General features: G+C 38.6%; 1 protein-coding gene across 2 annotated transcripts in view; it reads left to right on the forward strand.

The window, feature by feature from the left end:
• LOC117325374 overlaps positions 1 to 18,321 on the forward strand; it is a 35,787-nt gene extending 17,466 nt beyond the window's left edge. For both annotated transcript variants that reach the window (XM_033881541.1, XM_033881542.1), the window contains 18 exons: positions 397 to 624; positions 1,447 to 1,562; positions 2,362 to 2,401; positions 3,441 to 3,538; positions 3,875 to 3,986; positions 4,622 to 4,800; positions 5,142 to 5,252; positions 8,139 to 8,219; positions 9,014 to 9,137; positions 9,744 to 9,917; positions 10,307 to 10,531; positions 10,652 to 10,764; positions 13,950 to 14,016; positions 15,161 to 15,397; positions 15,840 to 16,082; positions 16,462 to 16,695; positions 16,991 to 17,080; positions 17,242 to 18,321. In XM_033881541.1, the coding sequence (XP_033737432.1) occupies positions 397 to 624; positions 1,447 to 1,562; positions 2,362 to 2,401; positions 3,441 to 3,538; positions 3,875 to 3,986; positions 4,622 to 4,800; positions 5,142 to 5,252; positions 8,139 to 8,219; positions 9,014 to 9,137; positions 9,744 to 9,917; positions 10,307 to 10,531; positions 10,652 to 10,764; positions 13,950 to 14,016; positions 15,161 to 15,397; positions 15,840 to 16,082; positions 16,462 to 16,695; positions 16,991 to 17,080; positions 17,242 to 17,375 (2,606 nt within the window). In that variant the 3' untranslated portion in view covers positions 17,376 to 18,321. The remainder of the gene's footprint in view (positions 1 to 396; positions 625 to 1,446; positions 1,563 to 2,361; positions 2,402 to 3,440; positions 3,539 to 3,874; positions 3,987 to 4,621; positions 4,801 to 5,141; positions 5,253 to 8,138; positions 8,220 to 9,013; positions 9,138 to 9,743; positions 9,918 to 10,306; positions 10,532 to 10,651; positions 10,765 to 13,949; positions 14,017 to 15,160; positions 15,398 to 15,839; positions 16,083 to 16,461; positions 16,696 to 16,990; positions 17,081 to 17,241) is intronic.
• The last annotated feature ends 4,900 nt before the right edge of the window (positions 18,322 to 23,221 follow it).

Consider the following 23,221-nt stretch of genomic DNA (forward strand, 5'->3'; position numbering starts at 1 on the left):
ACTTTGATATGTCACTTCTGGAAATATCTGATATACCACCATTTCCGGATTTTAATGGAACGATACGTTCATTACATTATATGGTTGTATAGTATATTGTATGGTCATTATATGATTTAGTTTCACCAATAATTATTTATTATTCTGTCCTTATATCATTTCATATCTTTCATTGTGTGATATGACTTTACCCCTGTATTATAATGATATCATCAATGTATGATTGAATTTTATCATCATATAGTTTGGCGATTAATATATATGTCGTTACAATTATCTTGTCTTCTTTCATCATAATATTATTTGATTTTATCGTTATATGATTCGGTTTAATCGTGATGTTATGTATTGAGGTTGTATATTTTGACGTAGATGCTATGGTTTGTACATTTTAAGCTCAGTTTACTTTGGTGGCGAGGAAGTCTATAGAACAGAAGGGCGACCAGACATATGGGTACGTAGCCAGTGTGAAGGACTGTGCTCGGTACTGTATCAACAACGTCAACTTTGTGTGTAACAGTTACGAATGGTGCAGTGGTGACAACGACAATAACTGTCGTCTCAGCAAGCGTCACATCGGGGACGGATCAGTCCTACAGGAGAGCACGTGCGACCATTATTCTAGTATGTGTATTATATCAAATATAAACCGTAATCACAAAAACAATTTATAGTAACTTTGTCGCTTCTTCAGCATTTCTGTTTTGAGATTGTGGTATTGGATTGCTGATATATGTTATATCCTCAATAAAATCGTAAAATGAACTACGAAAGTACCTGTTTGAAGGACAAGGAATACTATGGATTTTTAAAATTCTACTAAACCTTATCGGAAGCCAATAAATACAGCTACCTGTCCACCATTTTGTCCGTTTTCAGTGATCGTTATTTTAAATTACCATGTATAATTCCGTATCAATCTCCATTTTTTCTTTATATAAAACATTGGTCAATTATTATAACACAGATGATCTCCTGCAGCAAATTACATTACAATGGTCATAACACATCGCACATCAATGACACATGAGACTCTTCAGCATAAGCTTACTTCGATCTTTATTTGAAAGCTTACCATTAGGACAGTTAACTACCTAGCTATACTAAGCAGGAAAATGTTTCTTCCCTTATTATCAATTTTCCATTTCTAGATAGTAACAGCTCTGTTCTACAACACATGGTCAAGGAGCTTGTTCACAATAGCACGAACATCTCACAACTGTTTTGAGAGATGTAGGTTTATGAAGAACCCTAGAATGTGGAAGAATACTATTTCTTTATCTCTTATGGAGTCAACAAGCAAGAAATCGTGTAGACATCTAGCACACATGGTATAATTGTCTTAGAACTTGTTTCTTTGTTCTGTCCATGTTTTGTCCTTGATTATAATTGTGTTTGAATTATTGTTATGTTTACATGCAAGACTTATCTTGTTCTTGTTGATAGGAACGGTGACAGGGCCAGTTGTGGAGGAGATCGACGTTTATCGTGCTTATAATAATTTACGCCAAGCTGTGTACAGCAATATGTTGCAGCTACCAGCATACGAGGTAGACATGACGGTGAGTATAGGTTTTGGCATACGAGGAACGAGACACATATGGCGGTGAGTACAGAAGCTGTCTTTCGATCACCTGCCCAAAGGGCTCTGACAAGATAGCATATCCTGCGGTACGTCCTTCGTCCTTAGTTTTCTGTTGGGTCTAAAACATTTTCATTTAAATAATCTAGAATCGAGATACTTCATCCATATTCAACTTCACTAGGGCCAGATTTATTGAAACACTCTACCAGTCTTGTCTCAATGACCAGAAAGCCTTGAATCATGATATTTGGGTGGTAGAGTGAATACAGGCTCACTGGGTTTCTCGTTGAAATTAACTTCCGTCCACAAACACATAGTGCTTGAGGTGTTATCACAGGTAAGTATTACATAACGAAGTGTATTGTATATCGTGACTAATATGTTCTACTACCGTCAATTACAATACATTACTACATACAGTATGTTGTGATTGATAATACGCGTACCGACAATTACAACAAGCTACTGTACGTGTTTAACTTAAGGGATCCATAAAAAATGTCAAGCTATGATTAAAGCAGAGCTGGTATGTCGGAAGTACATATAGTTGAATCAAATGTTTACAAAAGGAGCCATTGGAACCTTTCCTTTTTATAGTTTGTATTACTATGGTTCCCTTTTCGTATGAAATGTATGGCCAAAAATTGTTTTTTATGCTTAGCTAAATTTTCTCCGTTTTCTTCAGTTACACAATAAAACATTCGATTTGTTGTTAATAAACAGTTTTCCCTTTTAGGTCACCTTGATATAACAATGAAATACTTTTTTGTTTACAGACCACATATTACAATGCAATAGATGTTGAGATTATATTTGGTAAGTAACTGACCCCACCATTATTGATATCTAACCTGCTGGCATGCTACCCGTTTGATGATAGCATAATTACAGTGTATTCAGAATGGTCTATTTGGCGGTTATATATACAAGGCATGTATAACAATTATTATCTGTCAACGAGAACTTAACTCTTTATTTAAAGCTGTGTGAAGTACAACATTCAGAATTTGAACGTTGAATTCGTTGTTGGGTCTAGCTGCACAACATTCAACTTGTGAATGCTGTACGCCAAATGTATGAGGTTGAGCTTTTATTTTGCATTTAAGTTTCTGTTATAAATCCAATGTGCAATATTCATCTTCATCTATATATTTGAGTTCATAATTTGCAGCCAACCATACTCTTGAAATGTAAGATCCTTTTACATACGGCATCGTTTTGGTAATTTTTTGAATACAAAATTTACCCTTCTTGTGGGCAACAATAAGTAAGGCCATGACACAGGCCCCTGGGACCTTTTGAATGTCTTAAAATGGGTTGTCTCCAAGGTTACTACAAATAACACCTGGTTTTGGTGGAAGTGGTTTGTGGGCAAATTCTATTGTTCCTGTAAGAGGTCAATTTCCTTCTTGGAGAGGAAAATCTTATGTTGGAGGTCAGTCCCGATCAATGAAAGCTGCTGATCATTGAATCCGTAAAGACAATCTAATAGATACAACCTAGCATTTGTGCATTGTTTCAACAGATTGTAGTGGTATTCTACAATTATATGTGATACATATCGCATAATGGAAGAACTCTCTTAAAAGGCAAACTATCGATATGCTTGAGGACAACTTTCAGTCCGTTATAACACTGGTACAAAACGAAATAATGACAAATTGATTAATGAACATCATCTAGACTGGCGTATTATTAGACTTCATTGAACATACCCCTCGCTGTTTATATATTTGAATTACATTGTACATCACCAAGCTACATGAAGTTATATAACTGATTTGTAATTAAATTCCCTTAACTGGTATGTACATTGTACAAGGCCGGGCTTTATATTAACAATGTGTTTCTCTAGGATGGTTATCGCCTGATCCTTTCCCCGCTGTGGATAGCCAATTTTCATATTTACTGGAAATTGTTGTCCCGAATGTGAAGATGGCATATGAAGCACACGTACGTAACGAATTCCAATTGTTTACAATAGTTGTCAAACGTTTTATTTGTTAACCATAGCTGTCAAACTCTTTTATTTCTTATACATAGTTGTCAACAGTTTTATTGTTAACCAAAGCTGTCAAAAGTTTTATTTCTTAACCATAGCTGTCAATAGTTTTATTTGTTAACCATAGCTGTCAAAAGTTTTATTTCTTTACCATAGCTGTTAACAGTTTTATTTGTTAACCATAAACCACGATGTCATAATTGAGGTGTTAGGTACTTAAACTAATGTTTAAGATGTCCAATGTCTGTCTCGGTTGTACCTAACTAACTGTTCGTTTGGTATCACAGATTTGGTACGACTATACTTATAAACTGGTGCGATATGACATGGCTACTTCTCCGCCTGGTGGTAAATTCAACACTGGAAACCCGATGACGTACATAAACGACTTCAACACAGGTAAGACAGCTCATCATTTCTACGCACTATTGTTTTCTACTATGTAAGCTACGGACCGCTCTAAAGGTACAGGATCCACGATATTTCGTCACTGTGTTCTACTATGTAAGCTACGGACCGCTCTAAAGGTACAGGATCAACGATATTTCGTCACAAAGACATCGTTTGTTTTCATTTGATAAAACGATATGTTGTGTAAAACAATATGTGAAACTTTTTTACCTAGAGAACATCGGTTTCGTATGTTGAAAATAAGTGGCAATTAAATCTAAAACAAAATCGTCTTGATGACCTTTGACTAATTTGACCAATAAGTCTCCAGTATCAAAGCATTGTCCACAAGGTGTGATGGCTAATTTGCATTGTCTGTAAACCGACCGAAGGGTCTAATCTTATGGCAAATAAGACATTGTATTATATATCTCTTTGTTCAATAAACTATTCATTGTTAAAGTTATGATTTACTTCATCTTACATAGCAACAGGTCTGGCCTGCACTATAGACAAGACTGTGGCAGTACACCTGTATATCATACTTGGTAATATTAATTACAGGCCTGGCCTACACTATAGACAAGACATTTGGGAAATGTAGCATTATGCCCGTATATCATACTTGGTAATATTAATTACAGGCCTGGCCTACACTATAGACAAGACATTCGGGAACTGTAGCATAACGCCAGTCGGAAACAGTACCTTCGATTCCAACCCTAACAGGAATGATGCTCTCAAAAATGGCGCCTATGTCGTTCAGATGAAGAATCCGTTGGAATTCTTTGATGTTGACAACGAGTATAAATATGCTGGACAGGTAAACTAAAATGAATGGATAGGTATGATACTACCAGCATCCAGGGTATTAGTTTATTTTCGTCGCGTAAAAGCGTCTCTTTTTTTTTTTTTTTAATATATTAATGTATTTAATTGTTTAATCTGAAGAAGGCGATGTTTTCGAAAGAGTACATATTTATTGTAAGGTTTAAGAAATGTTTTAGCTTTACCAAGACGTACACCGGTACTTACCACTATTCCCGTCTTTAAGTTCATTCACTGAGTGAAAATCACCGCTTGCTAAAAAAACCACAAATATTATATAACAGGATTTATGTAAATGAATTGATGTTTATATGATCTATTTTCTTTTGTTTAAAGAAAACCATACGGGGGATTCTGTGTATAGTTTTTGAGACCATCACTCAGGAATTCAAACTACAGGGTGTGGCTACAAAATTTACAAGTCGTCTGCAGTTCTACTTTGCTTATGTACGTAAGTTTGGTATAATCGCAGAGATATGAGGTATGTTGGCAGTGTGGTATTTAGTATGGAGTACATGTATGTTTTGTGTTATCCCAGAGATATGAGGTATGTTGGCAGTGTGGTATTTAGTATGGAGTACATGTATGTTTTGTGTTATCACAGAGATATGAGGGATGTTGGCAGTGTGGTATTTAGTATGGAGTACATGTATGTTTTGTGTTATCACAGAGATATGAGGGATGTTGGCAGTGTGGTATTTAGTATGGAGTACATGTATGTTTGATGTTATCACAGAGACATGAGGGATGTTGGCAGTGTGGTATTTAGGGAGTACATGTATGTTTTGTGTTATCACAGAGACATGAGGATGTTGGCAGTGTGGTATTTAGTATGGAGTACATGTATGTTTTGTGTTATCACAGAGATATGAGGGATGTTGGCAGTGTGGTATTTAGTATGGAGTACATGTATGTTTTGTGTTATCACAGAGACATGAGGGATGTTGGCAGTGTGGTATTTAGTATGGAGTACATGTATGTTTTGTGTTATCCCAGAGACATGAGGGATGTTGGCAGTGTGGTATTTAGTATGGAGTACATGTATGTTTGGTATTATCCGAGAGACATGAGGGATGTTGGCAGTGTGGTATTTAGTATGGAGTACATGTATGTTTTGTGTTATCCCAGAGACATGAGGGATGTTGGCAGTGTGGTATTTAGTATGGAGTACATGTATGTTTTGTGTTATCACAGAGACATGGGGATGTTGGCAGTGTGGTATTTAGTATGGAGTACATGTATGTTTTGTGTTATCCCAGAGACATGAGGGATGTTGGCAGTGTGGTATTTAGTATGGAGTACATGTATGTTTTGTGTTATCACAGAGACATGAGGGATGTTGGCAGTGTGGTATTAGTATGGAGTACATGTATGTTTTGTGTTATCACAGAGACATGGGGATGTTGGCAGTGTGGTATTTAGTATGGAGTACATGTATGTTTTGTGTTATCACAGAGACATGAGGGATGTTGGCAGTGTGGTATTTAGTATGGAGTACATGTATGTTTTGTGTTATCACAGAGACATGAGGGATGTTGGCAGTGTGGTATTTAGTATGGAGTACATGTATGTTTGTGTTATCCCAGAGACATGAGGGATGTTGGCAGTGTGGTATTTAGTATGGAGTACATGTATGTTTTGTGTTATCACAGAGACATGAGGGATGTTGGCAGTGTGGTATTTAGTATGGAGTACATGTATGTTTTGTGTTATCACAGAGACATGAGGGATGTTGGCAGTGTGGTATTTAGTATGGAGTACATGTATGTTTTGTGCTATCACAGAGACATGAGGGATGTTGGCAGTGTGGTATTTAGTATGGAGTATAAGTATGTTTTGTGTTATCACAGAGACATGAGGGATGTTGGCAGTGTGGTATTTAGTATGGAGTACATGTATGTTTTGTGTTATCACAGAGACATGAGGGATGTTGGCAGTGTGGTATTAAGTATGGAGTACATGTATGTTTTGTGTTATCCCAGAGACATGAGGGATGTTGGCAGTGTGGTATTTAGGGAGTACATGTATGTTTTGTGTTATCACAGAGACATGAGGGATGTTGGCAGTGTGGTATTTAGTATGGAGTACATGTATGTTTGGTATTATCCGAGAGACATGAGGGATGTTGGCAGTGTGGTATTTAGTATGGAGTACAGGTATGTTTTGTGTTATCACAGAGACATGAGGGATGTTGGCAGTGTAGTATTTAGTATGGAGTACATGTATGTTTGGTATTATCCGAGAGACATGAGGGATGTTGGCAGTGTGGTATTTAGTATGGAGTACATGTATGTTTGGTATTATCCGAGAGACATGAGGGATGTTGGCAGTGTGGTATTTAGTATGGAGTACATGTATGTTTTGTGTTATCACAGAGACATGAGGGATGTTGGCAGTGTGGTATTTAGTATGGAGTACATGTATGTTTGGTATTATCCGAGAGACATGAGGGATGTTGGCAGTGTGGTATTTAGTATGGAGTACATGTATGTTTTGTGTTATCACAGAGACATGAGGGATGTTGGCAGTGTGGTATTTAGGGAGTACATGTATGTTTGGTATTATCCGAGAGACATGAGGGATGTTGGCAGTGTGGTATTTAGTATGGAGTACAGGTATGTTTTGTGTTATCACAGAGACATGAGGGATGTTGGCAGTGTGGTATTAAGCATGGAGTACATGTATGTTTTGTGTTATCACAGAGATATGAGGTATGTTGGCAGTGTGGTATTTAGTATGGAGTACATGTATGTTTTGTGTTATCCCAGAGACATGAGGGATGTTGGCAGTGTAGTATTTAGGGAGTACAGGTATGTTTTGTGTTATCACAGAGACATGGGGGATGTTGGCAGTGTGGTATTAAGTATGGAGTACATGTATGTTTTGTGTTATCACAGAGACATGAGGGATGTTGGCAGTGTAGTATTTAGGGAGTACATGTATGTTTTGTGTTATCACAGAGACATGAGGGATGTTGGCAGTGTGGTAGAGCTACACCATACATCGTCCTACCAAATGTACATATGTTGAACTACAAGAACCTTGCTATTTAATAGATCATATTTGATACTGTATGATTTAAAATTATTGTAAAATATTAAGTATCTATAGTGCCACATTTTAGCATAATGTTGAACCCGTACATAAATATTTATAATATTTTACATTTTACCGTGTTTTTCGGGTTCTTTAACACTACCCCAATTCCTTCATTTGATAACGCAAAAAAAAGTTAAATTGACATAGATTGTTCATGGCTTGTGACGATTATTACAAGATGATCCATGTAGTCAGTAATTAGTATAGTGATCTAGTTTACTATGTTTACGATAGGACGATTGGAAGGTGACACCATCTGGCAGTAATATTCCCGCCCAATCACAGCCAGTACGTATGGACGTCTCCTCTGAGGAGGTAAGTATTGTACATAAATGCTGTCTCGAAAAATTGTTTATTTATCTAAACTTCTTACTGCTATTTCAAGTACTATTAAGTCGGGGCTACAGTCGTACTTTGATGCCGTATATATCAGAAGTAAAATAAATGTACTATGAATTTTAAGAACTCCAAACAGCTTCTGATCACTCTGAAACGTCTGCTCCTTAAAACATCTATTCGGTCAAAACATTTGATTGGTCCAAAATTTACAATACCATAATCATTTAAAACTTCAGAAACAAATTCGTTGTATTGTTGTAAGAGCTTTAGGTTTCACGAAAGGCGTTATAATATATTATTGTAAATTATGACTGGATCGTCTTTCAGTAAGGTCTAAATTAGATAAATCAAGGATAAAATCATGAGAATGGTGGAATTTCTGATCGTAAACGTCTTTGTTGGGTTTTGTTACAAGATATTCCAACACACAATTGGCTAACCCAAAGAAACAGCAAATCTGTCATTTTTGCAATAACTAAAATAATTATTGTTATAGATCAACCTGTTCATTACCTACATTTTTTGCCGTTTCTTGTTACAGGTCAACTTGTTCCTTTGCCTACAACTTGTTCTCGTTACAGATCGACCTATTCCTTACTCACGACTTTTCCCAGTTTTTCGTTACAAATCAACTTATTCCTTACTTTAAACCTTTCCCCGTTTCTCATTTCAAATCGATTTGCTCCTTATCTGCAGCCTTCTCGTTTTCTCGTTTCTCGTTACAGATCGACTTCTTCGTCACCTACAATTTTCCCCGTTTCTCGTTACAGATCGGCTTGTTCCTTACCTACAACTTGTTCGACTTTAACATACAGGACCCTGACCTGACAAACTTTGACATCACTCCCTGTTTTGGAGGGACAGAGAAACGAGATTTCTTAATCCGATTTCCTGGTAAGGTTGAAAAAGGCACGACGTTTTTTGGATTGATGAATGCGTTTTGTATAAGGTAATCGTATTAGCTGTGGTATATTTTGTCCCAGTGACTTGACGCTGTGGTATGTTTTGTCCCAGTGGCTTGACGCTGTGGTATGTTTTGTCCCAGTGGGTTGACACTGTGGTATATTTTGTCCCAGTGGGTTGACACTGTGGTGGTATATTTTGTCCCAGTGTGTCGACGCTGTGATATGTTTTGTTTCAGTGGGTTGACGCTGTGGTATATTTTGTCCCAGTGTGTTGACGCTATGGTATCTTTTTCTCAATGGGTTGACGCTGTGGTATATTTTGTTTCAATGAGTTGACGCTATGGTATCTTTGTCCCAGTGTGTTGACGCTGTGGTATATTTTATCCCAGTGTGTTGCGCGCTGTGGTATATTTTGTCCCAGTGTGTTGACGCTGTGGTATATTTTGTCCCAGTGTGTTGACGCTGTGGTATATTTCGTCCTAGTGTGTTGCTTGTCACTAGTCATCTTCAACGCGTTTTGATTTCAGTGTTACTGCAGTAGTAGTCTTTTTGTCCTATTCTCTCTCAAATTTTAAAATGAGTATTTCCATTACAGGTCAATATCATCCCGTTCTAGATGCTAATGAGAAGCTTTTTCTAAAGACGGCACAGACCCAGCTAGCTAAGGCGTCCATGTCATCACCCATAAGGTTCCAACGGACAGAGTTGGTGTACGACAATAACTATGTACGCCTCATAGGGACTGTTGTCAACGTGGCTCCTTTCATTGGTAAAATTCAAACAACAAATGTTTGATATGTAATAGAGACAGTTGTTAACGTGGATTATCTCATTGGGAAAATTCAACAACTATTGTATGATTTAATATCTCACAGGGATAGTTGTCAGCATGACTTCTCTCATAGGGTAATTCAACAACGAATTTATAATATCATAGTGACGGTTGTGAACGTGGCTTCTCTAGTGGATAAAATCAGCGACGACTGTAAATTATATCATTGAGACGAATGTCAATTTGGCCATAGCCAATACCTTATGAAATGTCGTTTTTTTTGTTTCATACACAGATGGCGGTTGCTTTCACTAAGACTTTGTTTCGAGGTCGTACGCAAATTTCGGTTAATGTCACATTCTAATAAAGTCATGCCTTGGTTTCAGTTGATTTCACTAAGACCTCATCAAAGTCAAACCCTCATAAGAGTGATGCAAAATATAATCAGGTCAAGTCTGCAAGTGATTGTGCCACTATGTGCCGAGCAGAGAGTAATTTCCCTTGTGAGAGTTTTGACTACTGCAGCGCCACCTCAACCTGTCTTCTCAGCAGGGAGCACGTGGACGATGGTGCTATACTCACATCCAGTACAATGTGTGATCACTACTCACGTGAGTATTAATGGGGACAAGATATTATTCTGATTCGAAAACTTCATTTTTTTATAATCAGTCGGACTGTGTTTTTCAATGCCGACCGAACATTTCATTTGAGATATATTTTTTATTAAGGCACCGTGAATAGTACAGATAGTGCTCAGCCAGGTATAGACGCCATTATGATCAAGTTGAACGACGCCGTATACAAGGGACTTTTCCAGATACCTATACCGTACGGCGGAAATGTACGTAAAATTGTATATGTTATTTTTTGTTTTGTTTTCGTTTTTATTCCTTTACATTAAATCTAATATCGCTGTGGGTTTACCATCCTGATACAGATTGATACCCATGTCGGGTTCACTCCCCTGATGCTGATTGATATCCATGTCGGGTTCACTACCCTGATACTGATTGATATCCATGTCGGGTTCACTACCCTGATAGTGATTGATATCCATGTCGGGTTCATACCCTGATACTGATTGGTATCCATGTCGGGTTCACTACCCTGATACTGGTTGATATCCATGTCGGGTTCACTCCCCTGATACTGATTGATATCCATGTCGGGTTCAGTACCCTGATACTGATTGGTATCCATGTCGGGGTCACTCCCCAGATACTGATTGATATCCATGTCGGGTTCACTACCCTGATAATGATTGATATCCATGTCGGGTTCACTACCCTGATACTGATTGATATCCATGTCGGGGTCACTCCCCAGATACTGATTGATATCCATGTCCGGTTTACTACCCTGATACTGATTGGTATCCATGTCGGGGTCACTCCCCAGATACTGATTGATATCCCTGTCGGGTTCACTACCCTGATACTGATTTGTATCCATGTCGGGTTTACCACCCTGATACTGATTGATATCCATGTCGGGGTCACTCCCCTGATACTGATTGATATCCATGTCGGGTTTACCACCCTGATACTGATTGATATCCATGTCGGGTTCACCACCCTGATACTGATTGATATCCATGTCGGGTTTACTATCCTGATACTGATTGATATCCATGTCGGGTTTACCACCCTGATACTGATTGATATCCATGTCGGGTTCACCACCCTGATACTGATTGATATCCATGTCAGGTTCACTCCCCAGATACTGATTGATATCCATGTCGGGTTCACTACCCTGATACTGATTGATATCCATGTCGGGTTCACCACCCTGATACTGATTGATATCCATGTCGGGTTCACTACCCTGATACTGATTGATATCCATGTCAGGTTCACTCCCCAGATACTGATTGATATCCATGTCCGGTTTACTACCCTGATACTGATTGATATCCATGTCAGGTTCACTCCCCAGATACTGATTGATATCCATGTCGGGTTCACTACCCTGATACTGATTGATATCCATGTCGGGTTAAATCCCCAGATACTGATTGATATCCATGTCGGGTTCACTACCCTGATAGTGATTGATATCCATGTCGGGTTCACTCCCCAGATACTGATTGATATCCATGTCGGGTTCACTACCCTGATAGTGATTGATATCCATGTCCGGTTTACTACCCTGATAGTGATTGATATCCATGTCGGGTTCACTACCCTGATAGTGATTGATATCCATGTCCGGTTTACTACCCTGATAGTGATTGATATCCATGTCGGGGTCACTCCCCAGATACTGATTGATATCCATGTCGGGTTCACTTCCCTGATACTGATTGATATCCATGTCGGGTTCATACCCTGACACTGATTGATATCCATGTCGGGTTCACTACCCTGATAGTGATTGATATCCATGTCGGGTTCACTACCCTGATAGTGATTGATATCCATGTCCGGTTTACTACCCTGATAGTGATTGATATCCATGTCGGGGTCACTCCCCAGATACTGATTGATATCCATGTCGGGTTCACTACCCTGATAGTGATTGATATCCATGTCGGGTTCACCACCCTGATACTGATTGATATCCATGTCGGGGTCACTACCCTGATACTGATTGATATCCATGTCGGGGTCACTCCCCTGATACTGATTGATATCCATGTCGGGTTCACTACCCTGATACTGATTGATATCCACGTCGGGTTCACTACCTGATACTGATTGATATCCATGTCGGGTTCACTACCTGATACTGATTGATATCCATGTCGGGTTCACTACCCTGATATTGATTGATATCCATGTCGGGTTCACTACCCTGATACTGATTGATATCCATGTCGGGTTCACTACCCTGATACTGATTGATATCCATGTCCGGTTCACTACCCTGATACTGATTGATATCCATGTCGGGTTCACTACCCTGATACTGATTGATATCCATGTCGGGTTCATACCCTGACACTGATTGATATCCATGTCGGGTTCACTACCCTGATACTGATTGATATCCATGTCGGGTTCACTACCCTGATACTGATTGATATCCATGTCGGGTTCACTACCCAGATACTGATTGATATCCATGTCCGGTTCACTCCCCTGATACTGATTGATATCCATGTCGGGTTCATACCCTCATACTGATTGATATCCATGTCGGGTTCACTACCCTGATACTGATTGATATCCATGTCGGGTTCACTACCCTGATACTGATTGATATCCATGTCGGGTTCACTACCCTGATACTGATTGATATCCATGTCGGGTTCACCACCCTGATACTGATTGATATCCATGTCGGGTTTACCACCCTGATACTGATTGATATCCATGTCGGGTTCACTACCCTGATACTGATTGATATCCATGTCCGGTTCACTACCCTGATACTGATTGATATCCATGTCCGGTTCACTACCCTGATACTGATTGATATCCATGTCCGGTTCACTACCCTGATAGTGACTGATATACCGGTCGGGTTTACTACCCTGATACTGATTGATATCCATGTCGGGTTTACCACCCTGATACTGATTGATATCCATGTCGGGTTCACTACCCTGATACTGATCGATAGCCATATCGGGTTTACCACCCTGATACTGATTGATAGCCATGTCGGGTTTACCACCCTGATATTAATTGGTATTCTTGGCCTGGTCCTCATTGAGAGAACATAAAACTTAATTCAGATTGCACATGAATTCACCTTAGTGACGTCGTTGTCGATTCGGACGCTTTTCTTTCTGGAACATCTGGTTTCTGTCTCCATCTTGTTTTAACAATTTTTATTGTTGACGATTTCTTCCAATATCACAAATGTTGTTTTTTGACGTTAGGAAATATATCTTGTTTATTCAGATTGACCGTGTGTTATTTGTGTATGTCTAGGTTCACTCTGTAAAAGTGTTATACTGTTTATTGACGCCTTGGCAGATACTGTGTACTATTTAAACTGTAATATATTTTGCCATTGGATTTTGATACTGTGAATGATAGATACACTTTCCTTTTTAAACTCACGATTTGTTTGCAGACAACGCTTTTCATCGCTGACAAAATCAGGGACAATTTGGCGAGGGCGAATCGAGATCCAACGTCAGGTTAGTGAATATTTTGTCTACATGTATGTGTGCATAACAAAGTAATATAGTATATTACCGCTATAAAGATTAGCTTAAGTAACATGTGACCAAACACCGGGCGTCTTGTATCAGCCAGTGGTTATTTAGAATTTTGAATAAAAGATAAATTAGAAACTGCATATTCCACCTGTACGAACTCATTCTCTCAACGGCATTAACAGAGATAGCGATGATAGTTAACATCAGTAACAGAGACAGCGATGATAGTTAACACTAGTAACAGAGACAGCGATGATAATTAACATCAGTAACAGAGACAACGATGATAGTTAACATTATTAGCAGAGACAACGATGATAGTTAACACTAGTAACAGAGACAGCGATGATAGTTAACACTAGTAACAGAGACAACGATGATAGTTAACACTAGTAACAGAGACAGCGATGATAGTTAACATCAGTAACAGAGACAACGATGATAGTTAACATCAGTAACAGAGACAGCGATGATAGTTAACACTAGTAACAGAGACAACGATGATAGTTAACACTAGTAACAGAGACAGCGATGATAATTAACATCAGTAACAGAGACAACGATGATAGTTAACATCATTAGCAGAGACAACGATGATAATTAACACTAGTAACAGAGACAGCGATGATAGTTAACATCAGTAACAGAGACAGCGATGATAGTTAACATCAGTAACAGAGACAGCGATGAGTTAACATCAGTAACAGAGACAACGATGATAGTTAACATCATTAGCAGAGACAACGATGATAGTTAACACTAGTAACAGAGACAGCGATGATAGTTAACATCAGTAACAGAGACAGCGATGATAGTTAACATCAGTAACAGAGACAGCGATGATAGTTAACATCAGTAACAGAGACAGCGATGATAGTTAACATCAGTAACAGAGACAACGATGATAGTTAACATCAGTAACAGAGACAGCGATGATAGTTAACATCAGTAACAGAGACAGCGATGAGTTAACATCAGTAACAGAGACAACGATGATAGTTAACATCATTAGCAGAGACAACGATGATAGTTAACACTAGTAACAGAGACATTGATGACTGATATAAGCGTATATTAAACTAGTGCAGCTCTAATAGGACTTTATGTCCGATGATTACTTCAGGCCAGGTTCTCAGTCACTTTAATGTAACGAAGAACAACATCCTGGCCCTGTCACACAGTGGCTACGTGGCTGGGATATCTGTGGATGAGTGTGCCGACGCCTGCCTGACGGAGATGTCCTACGACTGTCTTTCGTTTGATTTTTGCTACAAGAGTGGTGACTGTCTGCTGTATAAGGTACATCCTGACGCCCAGCCAGCTAACCTGACACATCACGACTTCTGTGACCTGTACTCACGTATGTACTCAACGCTGGCTGTATTCCTTATGATAGGAGGGATTCTTATTCTTCTTGCGTCACCTAGAGTCAATTTATCCTGTATGGTCTTATTAATGTTAGTAATAAGGAGAGGACTAATATAGGCAATGCCTGATGTCTAATCCTATTGACAAAATTACATCTTATGTCAATAAAAAAAAATATGTTGAAATTGAAATTAATGTTAGTCAAGAAAGCACTTAGCTGACATTTAATGATGATGTCAATTAGAGAGCGAATATTTAACAGAATACTCAACCAAAATGATCATTGACAGCCTTCTCGCTTTGTTTATTACTTCTACATGTTCTTTCCCCTAACTTCTCAGATACACGGTTTAGTCCTCAGTAGATGAAATGGGTGATGCAGAAAATGGTATACTTTGGCTTTCTACACCCTAGTTATTATAACGTTTTTGAAGGTACCTACCTGGACAAGTATACGCCCAATCCCGGTATGGTGGTCTCCGTAACGGCCGATAAAGAGATCGACATGGTCAATTCCGACAACCTGTGTGCCAAACAGTGCTCCCAGTACGACGGATTTCCCTGCAAGTCATTCGAGTATTGCTTCAATACCAAGACGTGTCGCCTCATGAAGAAGCATCGACTTGACCTTCCCGCCAATTCCCTTGTTGCCAGCCCGACATGTTCGTTTTACACAAGTAAGTCGTTCTAGAATCCATATCCGAATGAGCTATCGATTCCGTTTCGTGTGTTCTGAGTTGGTCTCCTATTTTTTCTTTCATTTTCTTTCCTATTTTTTGCATAAACATTATGTGTGTTTGCACATCGGCTGGATTGGTCAAACGCCAATTTCACTTACCAAAAATAGAATTTTGCTATCAAGTTCGTCTTCATCTCCTAGCGGTTATATTTAATAACAAGTTATGATGAAATTCCAATGCATTTATTGCAATGAGCATACTTTGCACCAATTGAAACATTATTGCCGGTGGAAATAGAAGCATCTATATTAGTATAGAGTCTGGTATTGTGCGTGTGGCCTGAAAGTAGGGTGTTAACATTTCTGTATATTTTTAGGAAACTACATAGACGACTTTCAAAAGAAGTCTCGATCCAGCATGACGTTTGGTCCGACACTGGACTACACAGATGTAACAGTGGACGACTGTGCCAAGCTTTGTGTGACGACAGAATCATCCAACTGTCAGACATTCGCCTTCTGTAACAAAACGTCACTGTGTCGACTGACTAGTAACCGGCCACTTCAGAAAGGAATTCAGGTCACACATGACGTGTGCGACCTTTACATAAGTACGCAAAGAACGTAATCACATTTTGCCTCAGATTGATCTTATACGTACCGTTCAATTAATATTTTTATACACGGAAAAGACTTGATTTAAAAATTGATTATTTTGTAGTCTCTTATTTTTGAATCTTGTATTGTAATTCTGGATTTCTTCCGTTAAATTGTAAAGACATGGTGTCTGATACAGTTTGCTTCATTATTCGGGATACACTCTTATTTTTATATCTAGTGGTACTATGGTCTTTTGTGTTATACAATCCTTGTTTTATCATGATATCCAGTATCCTTTATTTACAGGGAAGTACGTCCCTATCAGTGGGTCCCAGGCTAACACCGGGGCGTCTCCGGCATCAGGCAGTAATAATTCAAACACCGGCTATAGTGCAGGTAAGGCCAGTTGTCAGCTTGATTTACGACCATAATAAAATATACAAACATAGTCCATAATTTGGAAGATTTAATACCGATTTCTAAACAGGAGTTACACAACAATATTAAAGGTTTATCAAGGATGTGAGTAATTACAAAGTATTGTGATTTTGATGCAGGCGCAATGGCCGGTGTAGGTATTGGGCTATTCCTTCCTGGACTTGTGATAGGAGCTGTCATAGCATTCTACTTCCGGCGGAAACAAGACCTGTCTATGGAAGAGATGGATATGCAGCAGATCGTCAAAGACTGATGTGTTGTTTAGACTGAAGCTGTTTATAATGTGTTGTTTAAGCGGAAGTTGTTTACGGTGTGTTGTTTAGACAAGTGTTGTTTATGATGTGATGTTTAGGCGGAAGTTCCCAATAGGGTACGTACCACATTGATACAGACATAATTGTAACATGATTAATATATTTGCATATATATAAATCAAATTGATATAATTAGAATTTTCAAATCTGTATGAAACTTTGACAAAAAAGACTGTCAGGTCTTTAAGTTAAGATATGTATGTCTGTGTATGATCGCAAGAAAGAAAGAACGTTGAACGAGATACAAAACGTATGCCAGAATGAAATATTCGTGTAAAAGTTGTGTTTAAAGTATATAAATGCAAGTTATCTACATGTACATTATTGTAAAATGTGTATTAGTATTGCGTCGAATTAGTGGTATCATATATATGTATCGAACATTTTAAGTTAGCAACAAAGATAGGTTTTTAGAACATTTGATTTTCACGTTATATGTTTTTTTTGTATTATTTTGGAGGTTTGGAGGTTTGAATTTAACATAACATGTATCTGAACAAAGTTATGTTGGTATTCTAGTCGTTTATACTTCCATTGCAATGTTCGCCATTATAAAATTTGCAATTTGAAATTCTTTTTGACAACACAACCATATAACTAATCTAAGTTTCTGCCTATAACAACTTAACCCAATTGGGTTTGTATTGTCAGTGTCCATTGTAAAGTGGAGCTGCCGACAAGAAATTGTTGCAAGTAAAACTACATTTACGAAGAGTTTTAGTTCTCTGTACATACCAATATTTTACCACGATCATGTTGTAATAACTAACCTCACAGACCATGGAAGTGTGCAATGTTCTTTTTCTTCTAATCTCATTGTTAAAGTGCAATCATTTCCATGTATCAGTTGTATTTGTTTAACGAATAAAAGTGTAAGAACGTCGATATACAGTTTTGTTATATAAAAGATAAAAAATATTATCCTTGATCTATTTTGACTGGTCGAATGTACAGCTAATGTCAGATAGTGTTGTTTATTTTGATGCGTGTGTATTCAACATTCTAAAACGTATACAAACACGCCATTACACTGTTCTTGACGACAAATACACCATGACACTGTTCTTGACGACAAATACACCATGACACTCTTCTTGACGACAAATACACCATGACACTGTTTTTGACGACAAATACACCATGACACTCCTCTTGACGACAAATACACCATGACACTCCTCTAGACGACAAATACACCATGACACTCCTCTTGAAGACAAAAACACCATTACACTCTTCTTGACGACAAATACATCATTACACTCCTCTAGACGACAAATACACCACGACACTCCTCTTGACGACAAATACACCATGGCACTCTTCTTGAATACAAATAGACCACGACACTCTTCTTGACGACAAACACACCACGACACTCCTCTTGACGACAAATACACCATGACACTCTTCTTGAATACACATACACCATGACACTCTTCTTTAATACAAATACACCATGACACTCCTCTTGACGACAAATACACCATGACACTCCTCTTGACCACAAATACACCACGACACTCCTCTTGACGACAAATACACCATGGCACTCTTCTTGAATACAAATAGACCACGACACTCCTCTTGACGACAAATATACCATGACACTTCTCTTGAGGACAAATACACCATGACACTCTTGTTGACGACAAATACACCATGACACTCTTGTTGACGACAAATACACCATGACACTCCTCTTGACGACAAATACACCATTACACTCCTCTTGACGACAAATACACCATGACACTGTTCTTGACGACAAATACACCATGACACTCCTCTTGACGACAAATACACCATGATACTCTTCTTGACGACAAATACACCACGACACTCCTCTTGACGACAAATACACCATGACACTCTTCTTGACGACAAATACACCATGACACTCCTCTTGACGACAAATACACCACGACACTCTTCTTGATGACAAATACACCATGACACTCTTCTTGACGACAAATACACCATGACACTCTTCTTGACAACAAATACACCATGACACTCTTCTTGACGACAAATACACCACGACACTCTTCTTGATGACAAATACACCACGACACTCTTCTTGACGACAAATACACCATGACACTTCTCTTGACGACAAATACACCATGACACTCTTCTTGACGACAAATACACCATGACACTCTTCTTGACGATAAATACACCATGACTCTTCTCTTGACGACAAATACACCATGACACTCTTCTTGACGACAAATACACCATGACACTTCTCTTGACGACAAATACACCATGACACTCTTCTTGACGACAAATACACCATGACACTCTTCTTGACGACAAATACACCATGACACTCCTCTTGACGACAAATACACCATTACACTCTTCTTGACGACAAATACACCATGACACTCTTCTTGACGACAAATACACCGTGACACTCTTGACGACAAATACACCATGACACTCTTCTTGACGACAAATACACCATGACACTCTTCTTGACGACAAATACACCATTACACTCTTCTTGACGACAGATACATCATGGCACTCTTCTTGACGACAAATACACCATGACACTCCTGTTGACGACAAATACAACATGCTACTCTTCTTGACGACAGATTCACCATGACACTCCTCTTGACGACAAATACACCACGACACTCCTCTTGACGACAAATACACCATGATACTCTTCTTGACGACAAATACACCATGATACTCTTCTTGACGATTAATACACCATGACACTCTTCTTGACGACAAATACACAATGACTCTTCTCTTGACGACAAATACACCATGACACTCTTCTTGACGACAAATACACCCTGACACTGCTCCTGACGACAAATACACCATTACACTCATCTTGAAGACAAATACACCATGACACTCCTGTTGACGACAAATACACCATGACACTTCTGTTGACGACAAAAACACCATTACACTCTTCTTGAAAAGAAATACACCATGACACTCTTCTTGACGACAAATACACAATCACTCTTCTCTTGACGACAAATACACCATGATACTCTTCTTGACGACAAATACACCATGACACTCCTCCTGACGATAAAAACACACCATTACACTCATCTTGACGACAAATACACCATGACACTCTTCTTGACGACAAATACACCATGACACTCTTCTTGACGACAAATTCACCATGACACTCTTCTTGACGACAAATACACCATGACACTCTTCTTGACGACAAATTCACCATGACACTCTTCTTGACGACAAATACACCATGACACTGTTCTTGACGACAAATACACCATGACACTCCTCTTGACGACAAATACACCATGATACTCTTCTTGACGACAAATACACCACGACACTCCTCTTGACGACAAATACACCATGACACTCTTCTTGACGACAAATACACCATGACACTCCTCTTGACGACAAATACACCACGACACTCCTCTTGACGACAAATACACCATGATACTCTTCTTGACGACAGATACACCATGACACTCTTCTTGACGACAAATACACCATGACACTCTTCTTGACGAAAAATACACCACGACAATTCTCTTGACAACAAATTCACCATGACACTCTTCTTGACGACAAATACACCATTACACTCTTCTTGACGACAAATACACCACGACAATTCTCTTGACGACAAATGCACCATAACACTCTTCTTGACAACAAATACACCATGACACTCTTATTGACGACACATACATCATGGCACTCCTCTTGACGCTGGTGATGTAATTGGTCTCCCTCAACTTACTGTAGAAACTCTCACTTTATACCACATATAATTCACTAACAAAGTTAAGTTTTGCGTTCATTTTACTTTCTGATTATCAACTCACATCTGATCTCATTTCTGATTATCCTCTAACATGAGCGATGGAAATTACCCACGAACCAGTTTGATCAAAACCTGGTGTTATTAATGGCACTTTAAGAGATAACCCATGAGGTAAGATTAAAAATGTTCAAAATGCCCCAGGGACCTGTGCTATATATAGCCTACTTAGTGTTGCCCATCACAGGTGTATGACAGGCTTATTTTTTTTTTATTAAAATAAACTACCAAAACAATGTCTTATGCTGTCAAATGATCTTGTATAAATCAAATATGTAGGTCACAATCTTTTGAGGCACATTTTAGCTATGTCAATATTCTACAAAAAGTGATACGCACACATTGGTTTTGTAAACCAAATATATTAAAATAAAACAAACAAACAAAAATCGTGAACATGTCACTTTGCGGAAATGTTCATTTTTAGAAAAATGCAATAATTACAGGCCTATATTCGTGTTTAAAAGGTAAACATTAAAACTAAAGTAATTTATTTCCAAGACTGTTCACATTGTCATCAGACATTGGTTTTGTAAACCAAATATATTAAAAAAAAAAAAAAAAAAAAAAATCGTGAACATGTCACTTTGCGGAAATGTTCATTTTTAGAAAAATGCAATAATTACAGGCCTATATTCGTGTTTCAAAGGTAAACATTAAAACTAAAGTAATTTATTTCCAAGACTGTTCACATTGTCATCAGAAAAGTCAAATGTAAATTTGAGCTTAACCATATAGCCAGGATATAGCAAGAAACAAACAGTCATCAAGGAAAATACTGCTCTACAAAAAGGCCATCTGGGACACCATCGCAACCGAAACTCTACTCACCACCATCTGAGATATGATAACGTCAGGAACAACAGTGGAAAACGGGTGGAACTATTTCAAAGAACAACTGGAAAATATCACTGATACCTACATCGCACAAAAGCTGGTCAAATCCAAAGACAGCCCACCATGAATATCCATGGATCTCCGGAAGAAGATTCACAGGAAGAATCGACTGTACAAGAAAAAATACAAGTCATCTGCCAAATCATCAACGAGAAACACAAATGTTACGATTGATGGATATGGGCATTTCAGCTACATAGTCCAACAGTTAGTATTTGCGGCTTTGCGGTTGAGTGTCATATGTATCGATTTTAAGCAACGTCGAGTGTGGTCAGCTCTTGGATTGGTGACCACTCCGTGGTTCCTCCTGTCGCGTTACACAAACAGATAAGGACACTTGTCCAGGAAGGTCTAAGGAGGACATGCTGGAAATACGTCAAGGACATTATCCAAGGAAACAAGTAACCAGTATTGTCAAAAGCAACGACATCCTACATTCAGGCGCAAGATGAAAAGACGACATCCTCAATCAACATTATAGTCCCCATTTCCCCAAAAACATAAACAAACATGAATTGACTAACCATTGACATGCCCGACAAGAGCCCGGACACCAAAGAGGACCTGAATATGTGACAAATCTTCTGATGATTCTGAAGCCTCACAAAGCCGCCAGATCATAACTAATGAAAGAAACGGCCAATCACGTCTCGTCCATACTTACCATCGACCCATATCTCTGTTATATATATCTATTCCAAGCTTCTCGAGCACCTCATCGCCAGCCATATCATCTACCATGCGGGTCTAGGTACATCATCCTCTACCCCGTACAGCATGGATTCAGACAGAAAAGATGGAGCGATACCCAGATTTTAGAATTTGTTGGATACATCACAAGGAGCATAACGTATAAAAAGGAAATGAGCATTCTTGTCATGGATTTCATGAAAGCCTTCGATAAAATCTGTTACAACCTTCTTATCCGCAAACTACACCACCACGGCGTTCTATGAAAAGTCAAGGCCTTTATTGACGCCCTTCTAACAGACAAACGTCAGGCTATGTAGACGTAGCCTCTAGAATGCCAGAGGGATC

This window comes from Pecten maximus, chromosome 4 (assembly GCF_902652985.1).
Source record: "Pecten maximus chromosome 4, xPecMax1.1, whole genome shotgun sequence".
Taxonomy (NCBI): Eukaryota; Metazoa; Mollusca; class Bivalvia; order Pectinida; family Pectinidae; genus Pecten; species Pecten maximus.